Source organism: Anguilla rostrata, chromosome 9 (genome assembly GCF_018555375.3).
Source record: "Anguilla rostrata isolate EN2019 chromosome 9, ASM1855537v3, whole genome shotgun sequence".
NCBI lineage: Eukaryota > Metazoa > Chordata > Actinopteri > Anguilliformes > Anguillidae > Anguilla > Anguilla rostrata.
The window spans coordinates 18,248,523-18,268,198 of record NC_057941.1 but is presented as its reverse complement, the minus strand read 5'-3'; the positions used below and the strand labels follow the sequence as shown (position 1 = coordinate 18,268,198).

Here is a 19,676-nt window from a genome sequence, read left to right as displayed (position 1 = left end):
ACTGACTGCAACACTCAAGACAAACCCATGACAAACCAATGAGATGCTCTAAAGTATGAGAAGGCTGTATTGTTAGAGCTGTGTAGGCATGCTGTACGTACAAAGTCTAGGCCATTCATTAAAGTAAAGGACTTTCTCACAAAATATTTCACAACTACTCTGTAAATGCACAACCACATCTAACTCTAAGCGCAGGACTCAGCTCTGTGTAGGATGAAAACCGAAAATCTAAATCACAATGAATCATTTCGAATCATAAAACAATACACACAACAATCAAGAAGCAACAGAGGTTTGTACTGAACAGCCCAACCAAGAAAACGAATCCATCGCAAATGAAAATGTTTTCAAAATGTCTTTATTTGTTTAATGCTGAACAAAATGACTACTCAACAACAGCTTTTAGGAATGGACATGTTAAGTGGAATGAAGAATTCAGGAATTCAGACAAAGTTTCCCTGGCACCTGGAGGGATGGCAAGATGTGTTGACAAACACTGAGGAGGCTTTTAACGCCTCCCTGATGAATTCTGGTCAAGCGGGTGGAATACTAATTTGGCCAATTTTTTTTGTCCAGCTGTGGGCTTCAGTCAAAGATGCACAATACAAATCAAAAAGAGTTTATGAATCCTGCCAAAGTATGCACGTTCAGAACAGGAATTATACAGCAATGATTCTTTGCTTATATACTATTTGAACAGTCTGAAAGGGAGGAGGGAAACATTTTAATTGTGGAAAATTGTAGTTTTTTTTTAAATAATAGAAATTGTTCTAAGATTAGTGTTTGACGTTTAGTCTGACATTAAGATTAACCATTGAGCATATGTTTGCAACCATATTAATCAGTTATATTGTCACACTCTTAATGTAAATTACAGGTACAATATACTGGGACTGCAAGCTGTATTTTACTGGTCTAACTGAGACTGAAAGGTGTAATTAATATCTGGTTACTCAGACTAACATACATAAAATAACCTCTCTTTCCAACTATCCATGAATAAATATGAGATTAGAGTTTAAATATTGAGATTATATAAAGTGTTTATGAAACTGAACATGGTAAACAGTGACATTTTTTACACAGTACTGTGAACAAGGTTCTTCTGACCCAGCCATACATGCAAGTCATTTTCTAATGTAGAAGTAGTTATGTTGTTAATTTGTGAGCTTGAAATCAGTTCAGATTTACACACTAAATATACAGAGAAAGGCCTGAATTTTTAGTTTTGATACATTACAATACAAGGATTGCAGCCAGGCAACTCTTAGAACATTTTGGGGTTAATTAAATGAAAACTGCTGCAAAATGTGTAATTGATTATGGTGGCAGGTTCCAAGTGGTGTATCAACATTATACTGGTTTTCTCTGGGTTCTTTAATCAAATAAAATACTTATGTTAAGCAACATATCTACCATGAGCAAATAAAATCCTAGCATAATTTTAATTAGCCTAATTCATTTTATATTATTTTTTAATTTTGAGATATACCTATAATATTAACACTATACTGAGCTATACGGAGTTGTATGGGGTCCAAATTGATGACCAGAGGTCATGTGGTATGGCAGTCAGTTCCTTATATTGCTTGCCCTGTTCCAAGTTGCTTGCAACTTCTAGTAAATAATTATAATTACAAATTTCCTCAGTGCAAACAAAACATTTGAACTAAATACAATCTGAACAGTGAGGAGTCAGCTAAACTATGCATCATAGACTCAACGAGAGCATTTACATCAAAATAGACTTTTCTAATGTAATTCTCTCAGACCATGATGGTCCATTTAAAAGGCAGGCGTGGGTGTAAAAATGCCTCTCTCCCCATGATGCATTTCTGAACACGCTGTACAGTCAGTCATCCCACTGATGTCACAGGGGGGCTTGCCAAAGACATTTTGTTAACTGACAAGACACAGCACTCTATTGCCTCCAGTCTCCGCCAAATAATTTGTAAGAAGTTTGCTCTTTGTATAACAATTTGCATATATTCATGAGCAGTCAGGCCTGGAATGCATTTCTATTCTGAACAGACTCACCATTACAAAGATTCTACTCATACTGCTAGTGGATATAATGAAATAGGAGACTTTCTCAGTGCTATTGGATATTTATAAGCACCTGCCTTCACAAGACCTGTACTGTACAAAGCAGGTACAGAACTCAATGGGAATGGGAATAGAATTTCTTCAGGTTTGGCATACTGTCAACCTCAAATTCGAAATATCTCACAGGTAAGGAGAAACATACTCCCATCATATACAGAATCCTATTTGATTGTGGATAAATATTCTGGAATTTTTCAGTAGTTGACGATATCCATCTGATACGTTAAAAGGGAGTGTGCTGTTCAGCTGAAACTAACCTACCAAGGAGTGCTGGCCTGAGACTTACTTTAAACAAGCTGAACAAAGCGCACGCACGTACAAACGTCTGACAACGTCAGCTTTCAGCCTTTAGTTCCAGCTTCCACAATTACTATGGAAGAATAAATAACAAGTATTGGATTTCGTTAAGATAACAATAATAACTGTGTAATAAAGGCAGAGGGTAAAGACTTTGTCCTACCTCTCCCATCCACAGAGTTATCAGGAGGAAAACATGGCTATAGTGCGAGGCTATTTGTGGCATTGAGCGAATGAACCTCAGGTCCTCTTCCGCTCCGGCAGCAGGGTTCTGTGTGCAGTGGACGCAGGATCCCTCGGAGCACCGGGATTCCATCTCCATAATATAGGCAGAGGGGCTTCTTGAAGAGTGCAGCCTACTGCTCAGAACAAGTTTGTGGAGGAGGTCCCCAGAGTGCCAGCACCCGCCCCTGATCCCATCACACGAAGGTCTGCACGGGCGTGACGGAGCGTGTAGGAGACCCCGCCCTTTCCGAGGAGGAGGAGACAGAGCGATTGGTCACCTCCCGCTGCAGCTCCTCCACCCGCTTCTGCAACTCCGCCCGCTTGGCCAGCAGCTCCTTGTATCGTTGGTGCAGGGGTTCCTGGGAAAAAAAGAAAGAAACAGGCACACAACACACATAAAACCACAGCATTACACAACAGCTTGTTGTGAGTGAACATAATTTTTCCCTGTCCACTGTCACCCAGACCAGGGTTTCAGCTCACCTGCGGCCTCATGCGAGGGTTCCAGCGGATGTAATACCCCACCCACAGCTCCAGGTGGCGCATGCTGACCACTGGAAAGAGCACGTGGTTGGAGTAGTTGACGTACAGGGGGTTTGTGAAATCTTCCAGCTGGCTGTTTATGTAGGACCACAGCGAGACAGTCCTCTTTGGCAGGTCCTGGAAAAAAACATTAAAACAGGGCTGTAAAAGATACGTTTTACAGTGTCTGATAAACAAAATATTGACATTAAAAGACAATACTTCAGCTTAAGAAAACAACATGAACAAAGTTCATGGTAGGCTTATAAACATGCTGGACATGCTTTTATATTATGCAGTTATTTAGTGACATCTAGAACAGCACGCCAAGAGTTCAACGTGTAACATTTAGACTTTAGTTAGGCTCCTGATTACAAAAGCAGATGTATATTTTTGAACACAACCACTCACAACCACACATTATCCATGTAGTAAATGCAACCCAAAACTGCCAACATCTTTAAATGACATCAAGTCCAGAAGTTGTTATTATTATTATTATTATTACTAATAATACATAATCCAGTTAATCTATTTTAAGAGTATTGCGTGATAGTGGACAAAAACTGGTGATGTAATCCTAAACCTTTCTTTCAGGTACAGTTCCTTTTCGGAACAATGCTCTCAATGAATATTAGCACTCAAATTGAGCCACAGCTCAAGGTAATGTACATGTATAACAGCAGGAAGGTGCTCTTACATCCTTTACTCTATGCTGCTCACAGTTACACAGGAAGGTCCCAAAAAGGCAGCTGTAGAGGTGGTCCAAGATGGTGACCAAGAAGTACTCGTTGAATTCAAAGGCTGCCGGGAACTACATACAAAAACATCCAGACACAAAGTGCTTATAACGTTGCATATCATATAAAGTATTTTTACAGATGCAACCCTATCAAAGCCATCCCAAGTTATGTCATAGTGCCTTACCTGTCTGGTCATCTGCCACACACAGTCAATGAACTGCACAAAGATGGGCGAGCGGTCTGCATCAGTGTGGTTTTTATCCCCATGACCAATCCTCTGCAAGGGACAAGGTCACATGACAGATCTGTGGCTGTCCTGAAACTCACAGAATTTTGAAAAGGTACCACTTGCTTAATTGCTAGATAGTATTTGCTGAAGGGGGGAATCATTAGACCAAATGGATTCCTTCTACAGTATTTCAAATTACATTAACCCGAAGACCATGAACACAATTAAAATTAACAAACACTGTAGTAAGTATTGCTATTATGTGTTTTGATTTGGTTTGGTTTGAAAAAGAAGGGTTTGAATAGGACAATCATATAATCTGTCATATTCACTGCATCATAACCATGGTTATAAAGGTAAAAAGGAAAAGAAAAAACACACCACAAACCCACAGAAAAAAATAAATCTCATTACCTCTGTGTTCAGTGTGTCAAACAGATTATTACATTGCCTGTAAAAGGAACTAAGACTGCCAAGGACTGTTGCACAAGGTCAAATAACATGTAACAGGAAATGGGAAGCTCCCCATAACTGATGGACATGGTCATGTGACCCCTAACAGGAAGCCATGAGCTGCAAAGATCTGGTGGGTATGGTAACATGACCTATAACAGGAAGTGTCAGGCCTTTCAAGGCCGTGTGTAAGGGAAGTATACCAGCTGGAAGCGATGACCAAAGCTCAGCCACTCTTTTTCCAGGAGGACTTGAAAGCCACGGATAGTGCGGTAGTAGCCGTCCAGCATCAGCATAGCAAGGGACGTGAGCTGTGCGGTGCGGTCCCAGCCATCACTACAGTGAACCACCACTGATGTCTTCCCAGATTCCACCTTGTCTGCAATACGTAGTGCCCCCGCCAGGATCAGCTATACAGGGTCAGACAGGTCAGTGAATGAGGTAGAACTAATTGGGGAGGATCTTTTAGTAGTTCTTTCAAACTTGCCTAAAACTGTCCCTCACTTTGAAGCGTTGCTTGCCCATGTCGGAAAATATTCCCTCCATGGCAAGTACAAAATCAGCCACTAATAACAGAACTGATCTCTTACTCTTTCTTCCTTTGGTTCATCCTGTTCCCTCATAGCACTCCCAAGCCCAAGTGCCCTCACCTTTATGTGTTCCAACCAATGGGTGGACTCCAGGTTTGACAGCCAATGAGATTCCTCAATATTGGGGTATACCACCTCCTTTAGCTTGCGCAGGGACTCACGCATCACATGGATGTTGTGTATGTCCAGAAACACCAGCTCTGCATTTTGATACGCATCCTCGCTCTCATACCCACCCCCTTTCATCTGCAACAGATTTACACACACATGACAGTAAAATCAGACAGCAGGTGCTACTGTATATTCTCAGTAAAATGTAAGAACAAGTAAAGGCGTGGTGGGGAGCTTGCCTTGTTTGCTGCAGCATTGACACTGGGTCTTGCATCAAAGATGAAGAGTTTGTGGGACTGGGCATTGGCGTCCATGATGGCTTGCAGGTACTTCTCATCCTCCTTGCTACGTTTGCCGTTGACGCCCACCATGGGCTGGCTGCAGCGTGTCACCGTGGCCTGGCTCTCTGGGTGGATCCAGGAGAGCACCTGGGGACCAGGCAAAACCCCAGTAACATGACTGACATACCTTATTACAGGGGAGGAGCCACTGCACTAGAGCAAGTTCTACAGGAGGAAGGGACGGCACTGTACGAACTGGATAACAGGGTTAATGGAAATATGTCGGGGGGTGGGCACTTACTGGAATTCTACCCTTGGCTCTGAAGGCTGCCACTCTCTTCAGCTCCTCATCAGGAATGTTGACAGGCACCACCAGGGTGGCCGGGTAGGTGTCACACAACTCATACTGGTCATTTACCTTTGTGATTCTCCAGCTTTCATTGGGCAAGCCCTGCCACAGCAACCACACACATGGCACAAGCAATTCAATTCCTCAAAATGCACACACACGCACCTTCAGGACAGATGATGAAAACCTTTACAAACACCTCCCTCAAACACACCATGGTACACAGATTATACAAAAGCAGCATACTTAGCAGGAAGGAAAAATGAGAGGAATTCAGAGGTCTGCTCACCTGTCTCTTGTATTCTGAGAGAGCATCGTATACTTTCCAGCCATTCTCTGGGAAAATCTGCCCATATTCAAAGGCAAAGATTTGCTGGAACACAAACAAAAACTACAGTGAGTATCAGTACACAATGGGGTAACATCAGCCACAAGGGAACAGCCATGGAGGTGTCTTACCATGCCATTGGAGACAGGGAATGCATATTTCATCAAGACCTCAAATATGGACTTTTTTAGTGAGTCTTCTGGCTGTTTGTGTGCAAAGCGAAGATTCCTGATGTCCTGAGAAGAGAGAGTTAGATTGGTTACATGACAAAATAAATATACCAGCACATGCTGTCCATCTGTGAGGAGTCTTGTTTAACATTGTGACTTGAGAGTTTTAATCTTCTTGACCACATAACAGTACTAGCAGAAATGAAGTTTCAGGCCCTGGAATCAGTCATAAATTTGAGATCTTTGGTCTGTCTTGAATCATTTATTAAACAGTTGAAGTAACCGTGCATGACTGACAGGTTCTCCATATAAAGACAATCTACTGTTTCCCACGCTCACCTTGCACACCAGACCGTATGACACCTCACCACGGCTCGATGCACCACCAATCTTCTCCACCCGACTGATCACACCCAGAGGAAGGTCCTGGACAAACGCTGGGTCCTGTGAACCCAGACGGTTTTCATCAAAACCTGCCTTTGATACTAATACAATGAGTCAATATTCACTCCATACATGAAGCCGTTTCTTAAAAAACAATCACCTCCTTTAGACCAAATATAAACAGCTACTGTAATGAGTATACCCTGTCCGTGCATTTGAAGAATAGTCTGTAATTGGTGACCGTCACTGTCCCTCGAATGGCACCGAGAAAGGGGCAGATGTAAGTAACATCTTTGGCTGCAGCGAGAAGGAAAAATCACATTGATTGGAAAATAGTAGCGCAATTTCACTCATTTTTAATGTAGATATGAATAACCAAGTTCCTTTCTGCAGCACTGAGTGTCCATAATTTCAAACCTTTGCTCAGATGCTTTGAAATTATAGTATGGTAACAATACATTTTAAGAACTGTAGCACCCTGAAGGCTTACAGCTACATTGTCAAATGACAAAACATGACATCTGTACAACAAACAGTGTGTATCGAAATATTGATACAATTACAGGCATATACTTAAGGGGAAAAACACACTGGTATTAGTCCAAGTGTCCATTTGATGACCTACCTGTGTCCTGTACAGTCTCCTTTGGAAGCAATTGTGGTTCTTCTTGAGCAAGTTTATTAGCATCCCTGAGCAACTAGTGTCAGAGAACAAGTATTGAGTCATCAATAAAGCCAGTACACACACTTCTACACCTAACAGTAGCATTGTATAACCACACTGAAGGAGCCGCCGAAAAGCTTTTAAGGCACAGCACTCTTTAGGCACCTCGCTTTGTAAAAACCATTTATAAAGTTATAAAGGAACACACAGCAACTTTCATTTTTCATTTCTGCTTAGACCGCTAACAGTTAGCTGTAGAGGAAATCATCTCCTTAAACTGAGATTAAAAATAAGACTAGATTGTTACATCTAATCAAGAAATTGTATATGAGATTGTCAACTCACGCTGACAGATTAATTTAATTTCAGACTGCATTAACAAATATTTTAGATACTTGCAGGCCTTTAAAAAGAGTCTGTTTCTTAACAAATGAGACCATGTGATACCTGTTTTAATCAAAGAAAAACTGACATGCATTTTGCAGGAGATAACATTCAATAAAATATTACCTTGGCATCTACTTTAGTCCTGCTCTGTGGACGAAGAAAGAACAGTCTGACATTCAAAATAACCAATAAAATAAGAGTAACACGACGATTTATTATGACATGTCAATTCATTTTATGACTGCATTTAAATGCTGTCCTTACTAATGTCATCATTTCCCTCATCTTGGATCAACGGAAGTTAATTGATGCTTGTGGCTAAGTAGTACCCACCCGTAGCTCTGGGGAGAACTCCGCAGAAGTAGACACGGAGTCTGATGAAAGAGCCGAGGGAGCCTTGGCGTGCGACGATCGGTCAGATCGGGAGGTGGACGTACTACACGGAACGGACGATTGGAACAAGCACACATCAGAAGCTAACATGACAGTAAACAATAGTCTACAAACACCAACACACACTCACTGAAAAAAATAGCATTGGTCTCGCACTGGGGTGTCCAATCGTATCCTAGTCCGTGTGGGACTCCACGTATTCCACTAAGACACCTGATTCTACATCTTGCTTGAATACTATGACTCGTTAATTAGTTGAATCAGAAGTAGTACTGGGGTAAACACAAAAACCTACGCCCACATCGGTCCTTTTCGGATAAGACCCATGGTCTAATCGTAAACTAAAACAATTAGCTATGTATATATATATATATATATATATATATATATATATATATATATATATATATATATATATATATATATATATATATATAACAATATGGTACGATTAGCGAACAATGTTACACAGTTAATGAGTTTGACAATCAGTAACCTACAACAGACCATTTCCACTCTAAACTCTAGTAGTCAACGCTACAGACTAATGTTAAACTATAGTACAGCTAAACTTAGCCTATTGCGAAAATGATGATAATTTTACATATAATATAACTCATCAGCTAATGATACATCACGAGTTAACTGACGTACGTTAAGTTATTCGGTACTGGAAACCACGTCAGGATTATGTGGTCATGGTGTTCACGGCGTACGAATTTCAGAAGACAGAATAGCAAAACCAAAAGATAGCTAAGCCATCTGCTAGCTTGCTATTAATTTTGAACTGCCCGGGAGATGGATCTGTGACATATGTGAAGCCAGCTAATCAGAATGCACGACAAACTATGTATGCAGATTTAGTTTTTCTTCTTAAGCATGACACTAGTTCAAGAAAGTAATCAAGACGGCGTCTTCGAACTGTTGTTGATCAACTTTATGCCAACTAGCGAGCTAGTGCTATAAAGCTAGCTAAACCCTACCTGGACAGCGAATCCACACTTGGCTGTCTAGAAGAGGACTGTTTCGACCCAAGACTGTCAATACTTCCGCTCTTCTCCATTTTTTAACACTGAAGTCCAGTTTCCCGTTTCAGGTATCCCAGTAATTTGCGGTGTGAATAGACAGCAACTGTATAAAAGTTGTTTCGCCTCCAAACTGCGGAACACTGGTCTCATCGGGTACAGGAAGCTGCCATCTTTTCCCAGCGTTCCCGATATTAACAGGGGTGTGGTTTGTTTTCGTCCTGTCTCTGCTTTGAGAGGGGGCACAGCCTTAGGGCACAGCGGATGCGACTGTACAAATAGATCTTGTATCGTTTTGGTTTAGGCACAATAAAAGAAAGCCATCAATAGCCCTTTTCGGGATAGGTAGTTACGGTGGTTAATCAAAGGCAATCTGAGGACGGTTTTTCCTGTTTTCCTCATTCAAGTATTAATGCAAATTCCTTTGCAAATGACCTTAATCGTCCTTAACTAAAAGGATGGCGGTCGTGGAAATGGATGGGTTGTCCCAGGGCCACTAATCATAAACACATTAATTCATCATAACAGAGGAGTGAGTAACACTGAAAACATAATAACATATATGGACCACTTTATATCCTTAGCCTATATGAATATACCTCTGGACTATGAATGACCACATTCCCTTCATTTGGTAAATGGAAAAAAAAAAAAAAAAAAAAACTCAGGGCCAAGCTACATTAAATTATTTAGGAAACATTGGGTAGCATTGGTTTGAATAGAGCTTGATTAATTTGTGTGAGCTAAGATAACCAATATTGTTTGTTAGCCTCATTTTGATATCAATACTTTCAATGGCAGATTTAGATGACCAAATACATGCAATATCATTCAATTTGTGAAATTTTTTATTAAGTTGCTTTGTTCATTGTCCGTTTGAGCACAAAATATTCATACACACACCCTGTACAGCATCAACAGAAAGAACATTTACAAATTATAACAGAATGAGACATCAATCAGACTTATTTGCAATATCAAAGAGAAATAAAACATTCTGCATGTCTGGAAAAGTCCTTAGTGTTAGTCATCAAAGTTTTTTCAATTAAATGTTATATTTAGTGTGAATTGCTATAATTCCGGATCTTGAAAAATTATGTTTGGACATCCCTGAAAACGTTTCTCTTTCACTTTTGGAATGTTGGTGAACTGTAAAACCCAATCAAGCAGAAAAAATCAAACAACAGTAGGTACAATGACATGCTAACCATATAGGTACAGCAGTGCAATCACATAGGAAAAAGCCCTGTGAAGAAATGAAAAAGTATTTGAAAAATGTCAATATACCCCTGATATATATTGAGATAAGACTAAGAGAAATTAAATACATATCACATATTTGGCACTGGCAATGGCCTCCCCTTTCTGGTAGGACTGGGAAACAAATCCAAATGTATTTAATAAAAAAACACGTACAAATGAGCACATTTAAAATGGACTATTACAAATACTGGAGTATCCACAGTTAAGTCACGCCCAATGCAGTTAGCATTTTGCATTAATGAAAAGGCAGAAGGAAACAAGACAGGAAGTAGCATAAGCCTCAAACAATGATTGAAACCACATGGAGGGATATGCAAGATTAGTTCAAAGTATCTGAGTTTAATTTCAAGGACACCCAAGGTTGTTCTCGGAAATACCTATCATTATAACACATGGAAAATACCAAACTGGACCTGGAAACGTTTAAATCCCATAGTATTTCAAAAGGAATCTCAGTTAAAGTGCTTCAAGACTGTACTTTGCAACATTTACAAAGCATTATAAGGCTGACTTGCTGACAAATGCAATGCCAGTCCAGACATTCCCTCCATTTAAAGTTTTCCAAAAGAATGGCTGCCCTTGAGAGCAAAGAAAGGCAATGCAGGAACATGTATCTGTTCTTGTAGCCACAAGAGGAAGTGGCCTACCCATTCCCAACTCTTAACAAGATTACTGAATACATGATATAGCAAATGTATTTAATTGATGTTTTTTTCATATCTGTGTCTTGTAATGTTCTGAATGTCTTTTTATATCTTGTACTAAATAGTATACATGGCAGGTCCTGAATATAAAGAAAGTAATTTTATGATTTAATGGATGCAATTTTAGCATTTATAGAGGTGTCAGAAGACATTCCTTAGAGAAATATCTCAAAATTTGAGACGAAAACAAGTAACATCTAATATATGTCAGAATATATTTAATATATTATTATTATTATTATAATTATTGACACTTCCATATATGATCAGATGCATAAAATATGTTTTTAGTACATGCAGAGCCACTTTTATGAAAGTGGCAATAATTTATATATGTAATATCTGACAATGTTTTTTTTTTTTTTTTTACATATAATCAAATATATTTCTTGTATTTGCATTTCTTATTGAAACATATATTGACATTACTACTTAAATGACTATGGCCTGTGTAAACACACTAATCTTCACATAATTATAAGAGCACTCATGGTTACACGGCATGAGCAATATCGTCAAATACCCATATGCACTTATGATCACACTGAGCACAGCAGGTGCAACATCATGACTTATCCACAATTTACAATAACATGACCACTACATGTGCAATATTATCAAATATCTATGTATACTCCTCAATAGGAATTAAACACCAGAATACTGGACTCACCGTAATCTGTGTATTGTCTTGTATTAATCGTATTGATAAAGGCCTTGATTACTGTTTGTCTCTTCTGTGTTGCATACTGATAAGTCTTCCCAACATGCTGATTTAAATAAGAAAAAATAAATATAATTTTCTATTCTTAAGCGCTTTTTTTTAGAACATTTGTATGTATTTTCTCCAGTCAATGTTAAACAACATATACTGTACCAATGCAAATATATACAAACACAGAGTCTTTCAATCCAAAGGCAGGTCAGACATGGTAAGGCAAGCCAATATTCCATACATAATGTAAGATTGACTTCAGAATGACAGAGCCTACAGCCATCATCAAAAAATATATTTACAACCACTTTCATCAAATCTACAGACATTTGCATTGCTAGATAAGAGCACTATTTCCTCACCCTGATATCCTGTCTTACTGTGTGTGTATTTTAAATGTATTTAACAGTCAAAGAATAGTGTGGGCATTACATAAACACCCCAAAGTTGTTATTATGATAATTCAATGTTCTTAAAGGGACTTAGTCATATTCTGTCACAATCATATTCTTTCAGTATGATTATGTAATCACAAAAAAAGCAATCCACTTTAAAATGATTTATAAAATTGATGTAGAGTACTTTCATGTTGAAATGTGCTTTACTAAACTAGTTATAATGCCAAGGGTTGTCCATTAACAAAATCCCAACATCTTTGTATCAGCATTTTATAGGTTTTTGTGTGCATGATAGGCATGAGAGAAAAAGTAGGCCTACACATGCAGCACAAATGTTGGAGTAAAAAGAATGAAATACAGATGCTTGATTGTCACACTGTCTCATTTAAAAGGTGCAGTGTGTAAGCTTAGAGAAATGGGCAAGAGAGAGCTAGATTTATTTCTGTTTGCATCAGATATATCTCAATCTATCGTTTTCTACTAGCTAGCTAGCTTTAGCACTATCTCTGCACTATCTCTGCTCTGCTCTTATCTGTGTAGCCCCATCCTGCCTGCTCTGGCAGCACTGTGATTGCACAACAGGATTGACAGGCAGGTAGGGAAGCCTCCTTGCAGAGAGCGGTCCTGATTGGTTGTTAAGATTCTGGCGCAGTGAAATTTTGAGTGGCCGATTTCAGTGCCTGAGGCTTTCCGACTAGATATACGGAAATATAATCAAATCTGAACAAAAGTGTTCTAAAACAAACTTACATGCCATACCTTTAAGAGTACTAGATCAATATCAAAACTGACAAATGTACTTGTTGCAAAAGAACTTAATGAAAAGTAAAATGAAATGAGAAGGTGGTGTTCAAAATGTATCCCCTAGATGAAACATAAAATACAAATAACCTACATGCAGCATATTTTCTTAATTTAAAATATTGAACAGGTTGTACTCACCGCACTAGAATTAGCATTAAAGTCAACAAGTTTTCACCACAGTTTGTCAGAGCACATAGAATTATTCCTGTTAAAGTTAACATTGATGAACAGTATTCACAGGGTGTTTGTAGAAAATATTTCACAGATGCCTGTATCTTAGCGCAGTGCCTCCAGGCAACCCACTTTCAATGACTGCAACAACATTCTGCTATTAGCACTACTGTGGCTCCAAAATGTCTGTGCGGTTAATGGAAACTGTCTCTCTCTGTCACAAATGTATGCCGCTACAGATTGCTGCACATACATATTTTATGATGTCTTTGTGCGCATGTTGGTCATGGGGTCTGTGTGTCCCCTTCATTCTCTGTGAAGCCGTTTGCCCGCGGACCATCTCTGCCCTCCTGCTCCTGCATCTGCTCGCACTCCTCATCCAGGAAATCCAGCGAGTTGTTGCTAGGCAATCCGCGAATGTTGAACTTGTGGGAAACCTTGGTCCACTGCTCGCAGTTGGCCGCCACCCTCTCGTAAAGCTCTGCCGACCTGGGGAAAATGTCCTGGAGGAGCCTTTTTCAGAAGAACAGGGGACGGGGATGCAGAGAGACATTCAGTGCTAAGTCAGCTCTAACAAAGTTTAAATGTATACTCTATCAGTGTAAAATGTGCTCTGATTTAACGCAAAACATTTTACAGTGCAGGCACAGATAAAATTTGTATGTGCGGTTGCATTTAGGAAAGCACCATAATCTCATCATCAACACCATTATCATCAGGGTCATCCTCATTTGCTCAGCACTGAGCCACAGACAGTATTCTTACATTTTCCCCTTTCTTTGCTATACTACATTAAATGATTGTCACTGTCATTGACAAAAGTTATTCAGTATTCAGCAGTAACTATGACGTCCAAATACACCTAAATACAATGTGTATCCATTGGATGGCTATGTCATGGTGTAGGCCTCTCACTTGTAGATGGGCATAGCAATATGCTCCATGAAGCTTGTCTGCAGCTCAGGAATATATGCCTTCTCCCTGTCCATCATCTCACTGGGGCGGTTCCCCATAGCCTTTTCCTGCAGTTGCATATGCAAGCACACAGATTTCAAAGAACAAGAAAGCACACATATATTAACTTATTAACAACACACTAGGATAAAATGATCATTTACGTGAACGTCATTTGCATGCGATCCATGCTAATTATGTTGGAAGCTGCTGTTAACCGAAAAATTAAATAAAAAAAATTGCCAAATACATGAACTCCTACTACAGTAAGAAAACAAAAACAGAAAAGAGGATGATGGTTGAGTTAATCTATCAGTTGATTCAAGCAATACTGCACCATGTTGGGAAACTACAGTTTTTCGGTCGAAAAGAATAATGTGAACAATACTCAATTCTACTTAAAAATGACTTTTGAGAAAAGCACAGTGTACCCACCAGGTCCCCTTGAGAAAAGAATTCCTTGTAAATAAGTTCCTATAGAAAGAAAATGCATTTTAGTTCACATGGACTGCATCTAGGTGACAGACCCATCAGCAACAAATAAATGGAAGGATATTTAGTGCAATTGATATTCCACTGGGAAACAAATTTAGAATATACGCAATTTCAAATTATAGGTCATGTGCCAATACCATTAGCCATGTCAGTATGCATTTACATTTGTTCTTTTAATGCATTTTAATGCACTTTTGGGTGCAAATGGTAACGGACCAAAGAGCTATGGCAGAATTATGGCAGCAGTGCTCATTCAGAAAAGCTCATGGGCTCATGTGTCTTGTCAGTTGTTTCTTTAAGAATTTGTGTCATCTCTTCCTCCAAGTGGTGTTACTTGTACTATTTGTGCAATACCAGCTGATTTGGTGCATCATGTCTGTCAAACATTTTGGTGCATAACGACCAAGACCACATGCAGACACATGCAGAGTAGGGGGTTCATTCACTTAGCCTCATAAATTTATAATGGAATAAGATTTTCATGTGTCCTGTCATCACGGCTGTAAAGTTTGTCAAAAAGAATATATGAAAAATAAATATCAATCAATGTCTAATATACAGAAGGGGCTTTGAGGACTCAGCGGCCAGGACGTAGTCTCACTTACTGCAATCTTCCTGGTCGTCTTCCAGTCCTTGGTCTGGTCGGAGAGGTCGCAGGAGGTCATGAGCAAGCAGAGCAGGAGGCTGTGGTGGTGACGGTTCTTTGGGTTGTAGCCCTCTGCGATGAAACAGAAACAACAGAGATGTCAGAGAAAGGACATCTATGAGGGGATAAAACAATTATTCTAGGCTGTGCAGACCTCCTGACCCTCTGCTTACATCTCCGCAACCTTACCTCCAACATACAACATATCTCTGCTGGTCGAGCTTCAGAATATGCACTGATATTTTGATTCTCACATTTTTGTGAGTCCCAGTCTATCTTTACTTCCTAAGGGTTATATCAGCATCATATTAAAATCAGACACTCAAGTAACAACGGCTCTATAAAATCTCAACAGATCAAGTCTATTAGAATTAAACTACACAATGTTTCCCATATGAGAGCTTAAGCAGAGGTCCTGATGCATTCATGATTGGCTATTGCAAAGTAAGTGGTTCCCCAATGACCCAGAGTAATAACCAATATGTAGTTCTAAAAATGACCTTCAAAGCTACTTCCTGTTTAGCTGACTGCACAAATCCCTCTCTCTGCTCCCAATCTCAGATGACATTTGTGAGCATTCAGACATGTTACATGTTGGGGAAACTGAACTAATTTAACATCTTCACATCATCAAATAAGAAATGCTTTAGTGATTTTGATTGAGCTGTATGTTCATTTGTTTCTGGTCTTGATAAAACCTTGTTGCTACTGAAATTGACCTTCAGCCACTTTCTGCAGGTCCTGGAAAATGCGCAGGTGATGAGCAAGATCTGTAGCCAGAATGATGTCCCTCATTAAGTCCAGCATTCTCTGGTAATCCTGATAATACAACACAACACAAGAAGAGTGGCAGCCTTGTTCACATTCCTTCAAAGGCAAATGAACCACAATAAAAAATGTGAACCACAGTAAAATGGTGCATGTTTGTGCATAAATGTTTATTTCTTTTTCCCTCTTTTGTATCACCTGCCCTGCATCTTGTACTGACCTTTCTTGAGAATTTGTCAAAGATGTTGCATCCCTGGGTGTTGAGGATAGCAATTGCTTGTGCAAAGTGGTGTCTCTGCCAAGATAAACAAATCTTGTCAGACAGTAAAACTGTAGCTTGGTAACTATCCATTAGATGGCAGCAGAATCAAATAGGAAATCTGATCCTTTCTGCAGCAAAAGCATGTAATATGAGTTCTGGACTAGACCAAAATGCAGCATTCATGATTTTATTTCAGGTGTTAAATATGCGTATGCAACACAGCATTCTGTGAAACCTGGAAGAACATCGGAATTCTATTTTCACTTGCAACGGTAGATTTAACATTATCACACTCCATTGAACACAAAGAACCATTTACTACACATGTTTGCGACAAATGCACCGTGTTACGTGATTGGCTATCTCAATTTGTGTCGGAGGTGGGAGCATTACCTCCATGACGGAACCCTCTGAACTATACAGGCCAGCCAATACAGATTGCTGAAGAGCAGTAGACAGGAGAGAAATACACAAAATTCAAAACAAACTCTTTTTTTAATAAATTGTGAATAATATCACTGGAAACAACAGATGGGGTGAGTCCTCACCGATGCCACCTGAAAGGAGTTGTTGGTTCCTCTGTGATCCAGGTCATGACACATGCAGGACACGAAGAGGGCAAAAATCTCAATGTCACTGCAGGAAACAAACATTCCAATTATTACACTCAAACAAATTAATTTTTACAATCCTCAGAGAAACCACAACTAAATTTATTGAAAATGTTTGGAGTACAATCTCTGACTTGGACAAAGTAAACCCAAACATTTTCCATAAATGTTATGACATCAAGTGCAGCAGCTCAGAGAACTGTCAATCACACTGAGTTAATGGTGTCATTTGTTGGTGTCACACTGCTCATGATCACATTTCTATTGTGTAATAATCAACGATTCACATTTAAAAGATTCCAGCATTTTTAGTACCAATTCTCATTGGATACATAGTACTGCTGGCATTTAAAAAAATGAATAGTTTAGATTATTTTATAGTAATAAACACTATACATTTAAAAGATGTCAGCATTTTTAGGACACATTTTTATTGGAAGCATAGTGCAACTGTGCTTCATATTAATGTGCTCAGTCAAGATATTTGCCGAGAGTCACAAAAGACAGTGCATGTTGAAATATGAAAGTGAAGATCTAGTAAATGTATTTACTCCAGGTAGTTGCTGAGCTGCAGGTTCTTGCAGAGCAGATAGCAGAAGTGTGAGACAGAGAAGGCGTGCATCCAGTTGTGGTATGGGGGGTCTCTGTAGCCCTTCTTCACCATCAGACAGAACCTTCCAGGAAATAGACATATATAGAAGTGAATACGTTTGTTGATAATTAGAATGGGCCATTCAGCCTGTCAACCACATTATTTTTCATATCGGCTAGATAGATTGGCACTTTGTCACATCTTGTTTTGAATGCCCCAAAGGGTTTCTGCTGTCCTCTGTTGAGAATTCTGATGAACTATACCAAGCATGAAAAACTGAAAAATACTGCCTAAGACTTGCACCTACAGGCACAACTAAATCGACAATACTACAGACATCATTGCATGCAACACTCAATCAGCCAAATGCAAGCAGTGTCATTCTACAAACACAGTAACCTGTTATAACTGTAACAAACCCTATACATTGTAGATGTGATACATAATCACATACCACAGCGAACATATGCAAATAATCACAAACCAAATAATTCTATGGAAGAAAACTTGGTACGGCACTGCATATCTACACGTTTTATTACTATTGGGCTTCAACGACAATATGATAGAATACACAAAGTAACCTTATAATGGCACCAATTTGCATGGTTTTATATTTCAGTATGGGAGTTAAGTAATTTCCCAGTAATGCAGTATGTATTTTGCATTTGACAGGTCTTGTCAGGTTATTGACACACTATATAATTCATGAGAATGCCTTAAAGGATTCACTAATGTTATCCGATATGCAGGATTTGCTCCCAACGCCCTTCATTGTCAGACAGGAAAATAGTAGAAGCTGCAGAGTGCATCAGAGCAGGTATTTAAAGGAGAAATAATTCTGGGATGACAAAGGTGAAGTCTGTCTTCCTGTCACGAGTGTATGATCCAGAGAGAAGGAAAACATTTAGCCAAGAACCTACTGTGTAATGTGCATTCAGAGGGAAGCAAAACATATCCCGCTATTGTATGCGCAAGTGTGTTTACATAGTGGGGGTGCGTGTGTGTGTGTGTGTGCTTATATGCGTATGATTGTTTCAGATCCTGACCGGGCCAGAGTGTGCATGTTGATCTTGTAGGTGCTGATGAAACCCATGTCCTCAAACATGCTGAGAATACCCTGGAGAGAAGAGGAGGGAGAGATTAGGGAGGACACACACACACACACACACACACACACCACTCCCGGACTAATCAACGTCCAGCAACACAATGTCCAGCAGCACATGTGGGACAGGACTCACCAGGGGTGTGCTCTCATCTGGCAGTGAGCGTGGTGTGTAGCTGAACTCAGCAAAACAGGGATGCATCTCAAACCCAGTGGACAGCAGCTTGGTCACTTCCTCTTCTGACACCTGGGGCACATCATTGTGGTCATTAATGCTCACAATGAGCAGACAAGGAGACAGTCTGACCCCCCACCCCATATCTAAGTCTGATTGATGTCTTGCAGATGTCTGGAGAGCTTAACTTTGCCTACAGAATTCACCTCTCATTATTAACTCTCAGAAACTCTGAGAAATGTGAGTGATGGGCGAGTCTGTGCGGAATGCAGACCATGATCAAGGTGAGTAATCCATCATAATAGACATGTTGGTTGTACCAAGACCTGCAAGTGTCCTGCATTCATCCATGCTGTCATGAAAGGTGGAAGAAAATGTTCAGAGATGGCACCAAAAAAATATTAGTTACTAAATGCTTTGTTGCTTTGATGAAGCTATGTGGTTTCTCGGTCTGTTGTTTTACTGGTGGATATGAACTGCAGTTCTATTGATGTGATGGAGGCCTTGTGAAGGACAGCCATGTGCCAATGTTCTACACTTAATGCTAGCAGACAAGTGCTGCTCTACCTTAATGTAAGGACTGTATTGAATATTTGTTTGCCAAAGTGGGCGATGGCACACATTCAGAGATTTGAGAGGAATACTGACAGAGGATTTTACCTTCATGTGGTACATCATCATTTCATTAGCAAGGTGACTTCGAAACTGGGCCTCATGGACCTTCTTGTATAACAGAGACTGTTGAGTAAAACA

The 19,676-nt window shown here is 39.6% G+C and overlaps 2 protein-coding genes across 3 annotated transcripts in view; both read right to left on the bottom strand.

Annotated features, from left to right (window-relative positions):
- Nucleotides 1-342: 342 nt before the first annotated feature.
- On the bottom strand, nucleotides 343-9,473 carry mtmr2 (myotubularin related protein 2). Its single transcript, XM_064350813.1, has 16 exons — nucleotides 9,216-9,473; nucleotides 8,173-8,275; nucleotides 7,963-7,986; nucleotides 7,414-7,486; nucleotides 6,991-7,085; nucleotides 6,744-6,848; nucleotides 6,366-6,470; nucleotides 6,196-6,279; nucleotides 5,859-6,008; nucleotides 5,516-5,704; nucleotides 5,226-5,411; nucleotides 4,779-4,985; nucleotides 4,078-4,170; nucleotides 3,851-3,964; nucleotides 3,112-3,288; nucleotides 343-2,987 (listed from the first exon to the last, which is right to left on the bottom strand). Exons 1-16 carry the CDS (start codon nucleotides 9,293-9,295, stop codon nucleotides 2,823-2,825), a joined length of 1,950 nt encoding a protein of 649 aa, XP_064206883.1. The 5' UTR covers nucleotides 9,296-9,473; the 3' UTR covers nucleotides 343-2,822.
- A 614-nt stretch (nucleotides 9,474-10,087) lies between these two features.
- LOC135263145 (cGMP-dependent 3',5'-cyclic phosphodiesterase-like) overlaps nucleotides 10,088-19,676 on the bottom strand; it is a 68,247-nt gene continuing 58,658 nt past the window's right edge. For both annotated transcript variants that reach the window (XM_064350811.1, XM_064350812.1), the window contains 12 exons: nucleotides 19,584-19,661; nucleotides 18,885-18,995; nucleotides 18,690-18,760; nucleotides 17,600-17,722; nucleotides 16,986-17,073; nucleotides 16,831-16,878; nucleotides 16,396-16,470; nucleotides 16,127-16,226; nucleotides 15,367-15,479; nucleotides 14,702-14,740; nucleotides 14,228-14,334; nucleotides 10,088-13,825 (listed from right to left, as the gene is read on the bottom strand). In XM_064350811.1, coding sequence (XP_064206881.1) covers nucleotides 13,597-13,825; nucleotides 14,228-14,334; nucleotides 14,702-14,740; nucleotides 15,367-15,479; nucleotides 16,127-16,226; nucleotides 16,396-16,470; nucleotides 16,831-16,878; nucleotides 16,986-17,073; nucleotides 17,600-17,722; nucleotides 18,690-18,760; nucleotides 18,885-18,995; nucleotides 19,584-19,661 — 1,182 coding nt within the window. In that variant the 3' untranslated portion in view covers nucleotides 10,088-13,596. The remainder of the gene's footprint in view (nucleotides 13,826-14,227; nucleotides 14,335-14,701; nucleotides 14,741-15,366; nucleotides 15,480-16,126; nucleotides 16,227-16,395; nucleotides 16,471-16,830; nucleotides 16,879-16,985; nucleotides 17,074-17,599; nucleotides 17,723-18,689; nucleotides 18,761-18,884; nucleotides 18,996-19,583; nucleotides 19,662-19,676) is intronic.

Coding starts and splice junctions, on each gene's coding strand:
- mtmr2 (XM_064350813.1), bottom strand. CDS start 9,295: ATGGAGAAGAGCGGAAGTATTGACAGTCTTGGGTCGAAACAGTCCTCT. Junction 8,276..9,215: donor AGTGTGGATTCGCTGTCCAG/GTAGGGTTTAGC, acceptor CGTTCCGTGTAG/TACGTCCACCTCCCGATCTG. Junction 3,289..3,850: donor AGCAGCATAGAGTAAAGGAT/GTAAGAGCACCT, acceptor GTTTTTTTCCAG/GACCTGCCAAAGAGGACTGT.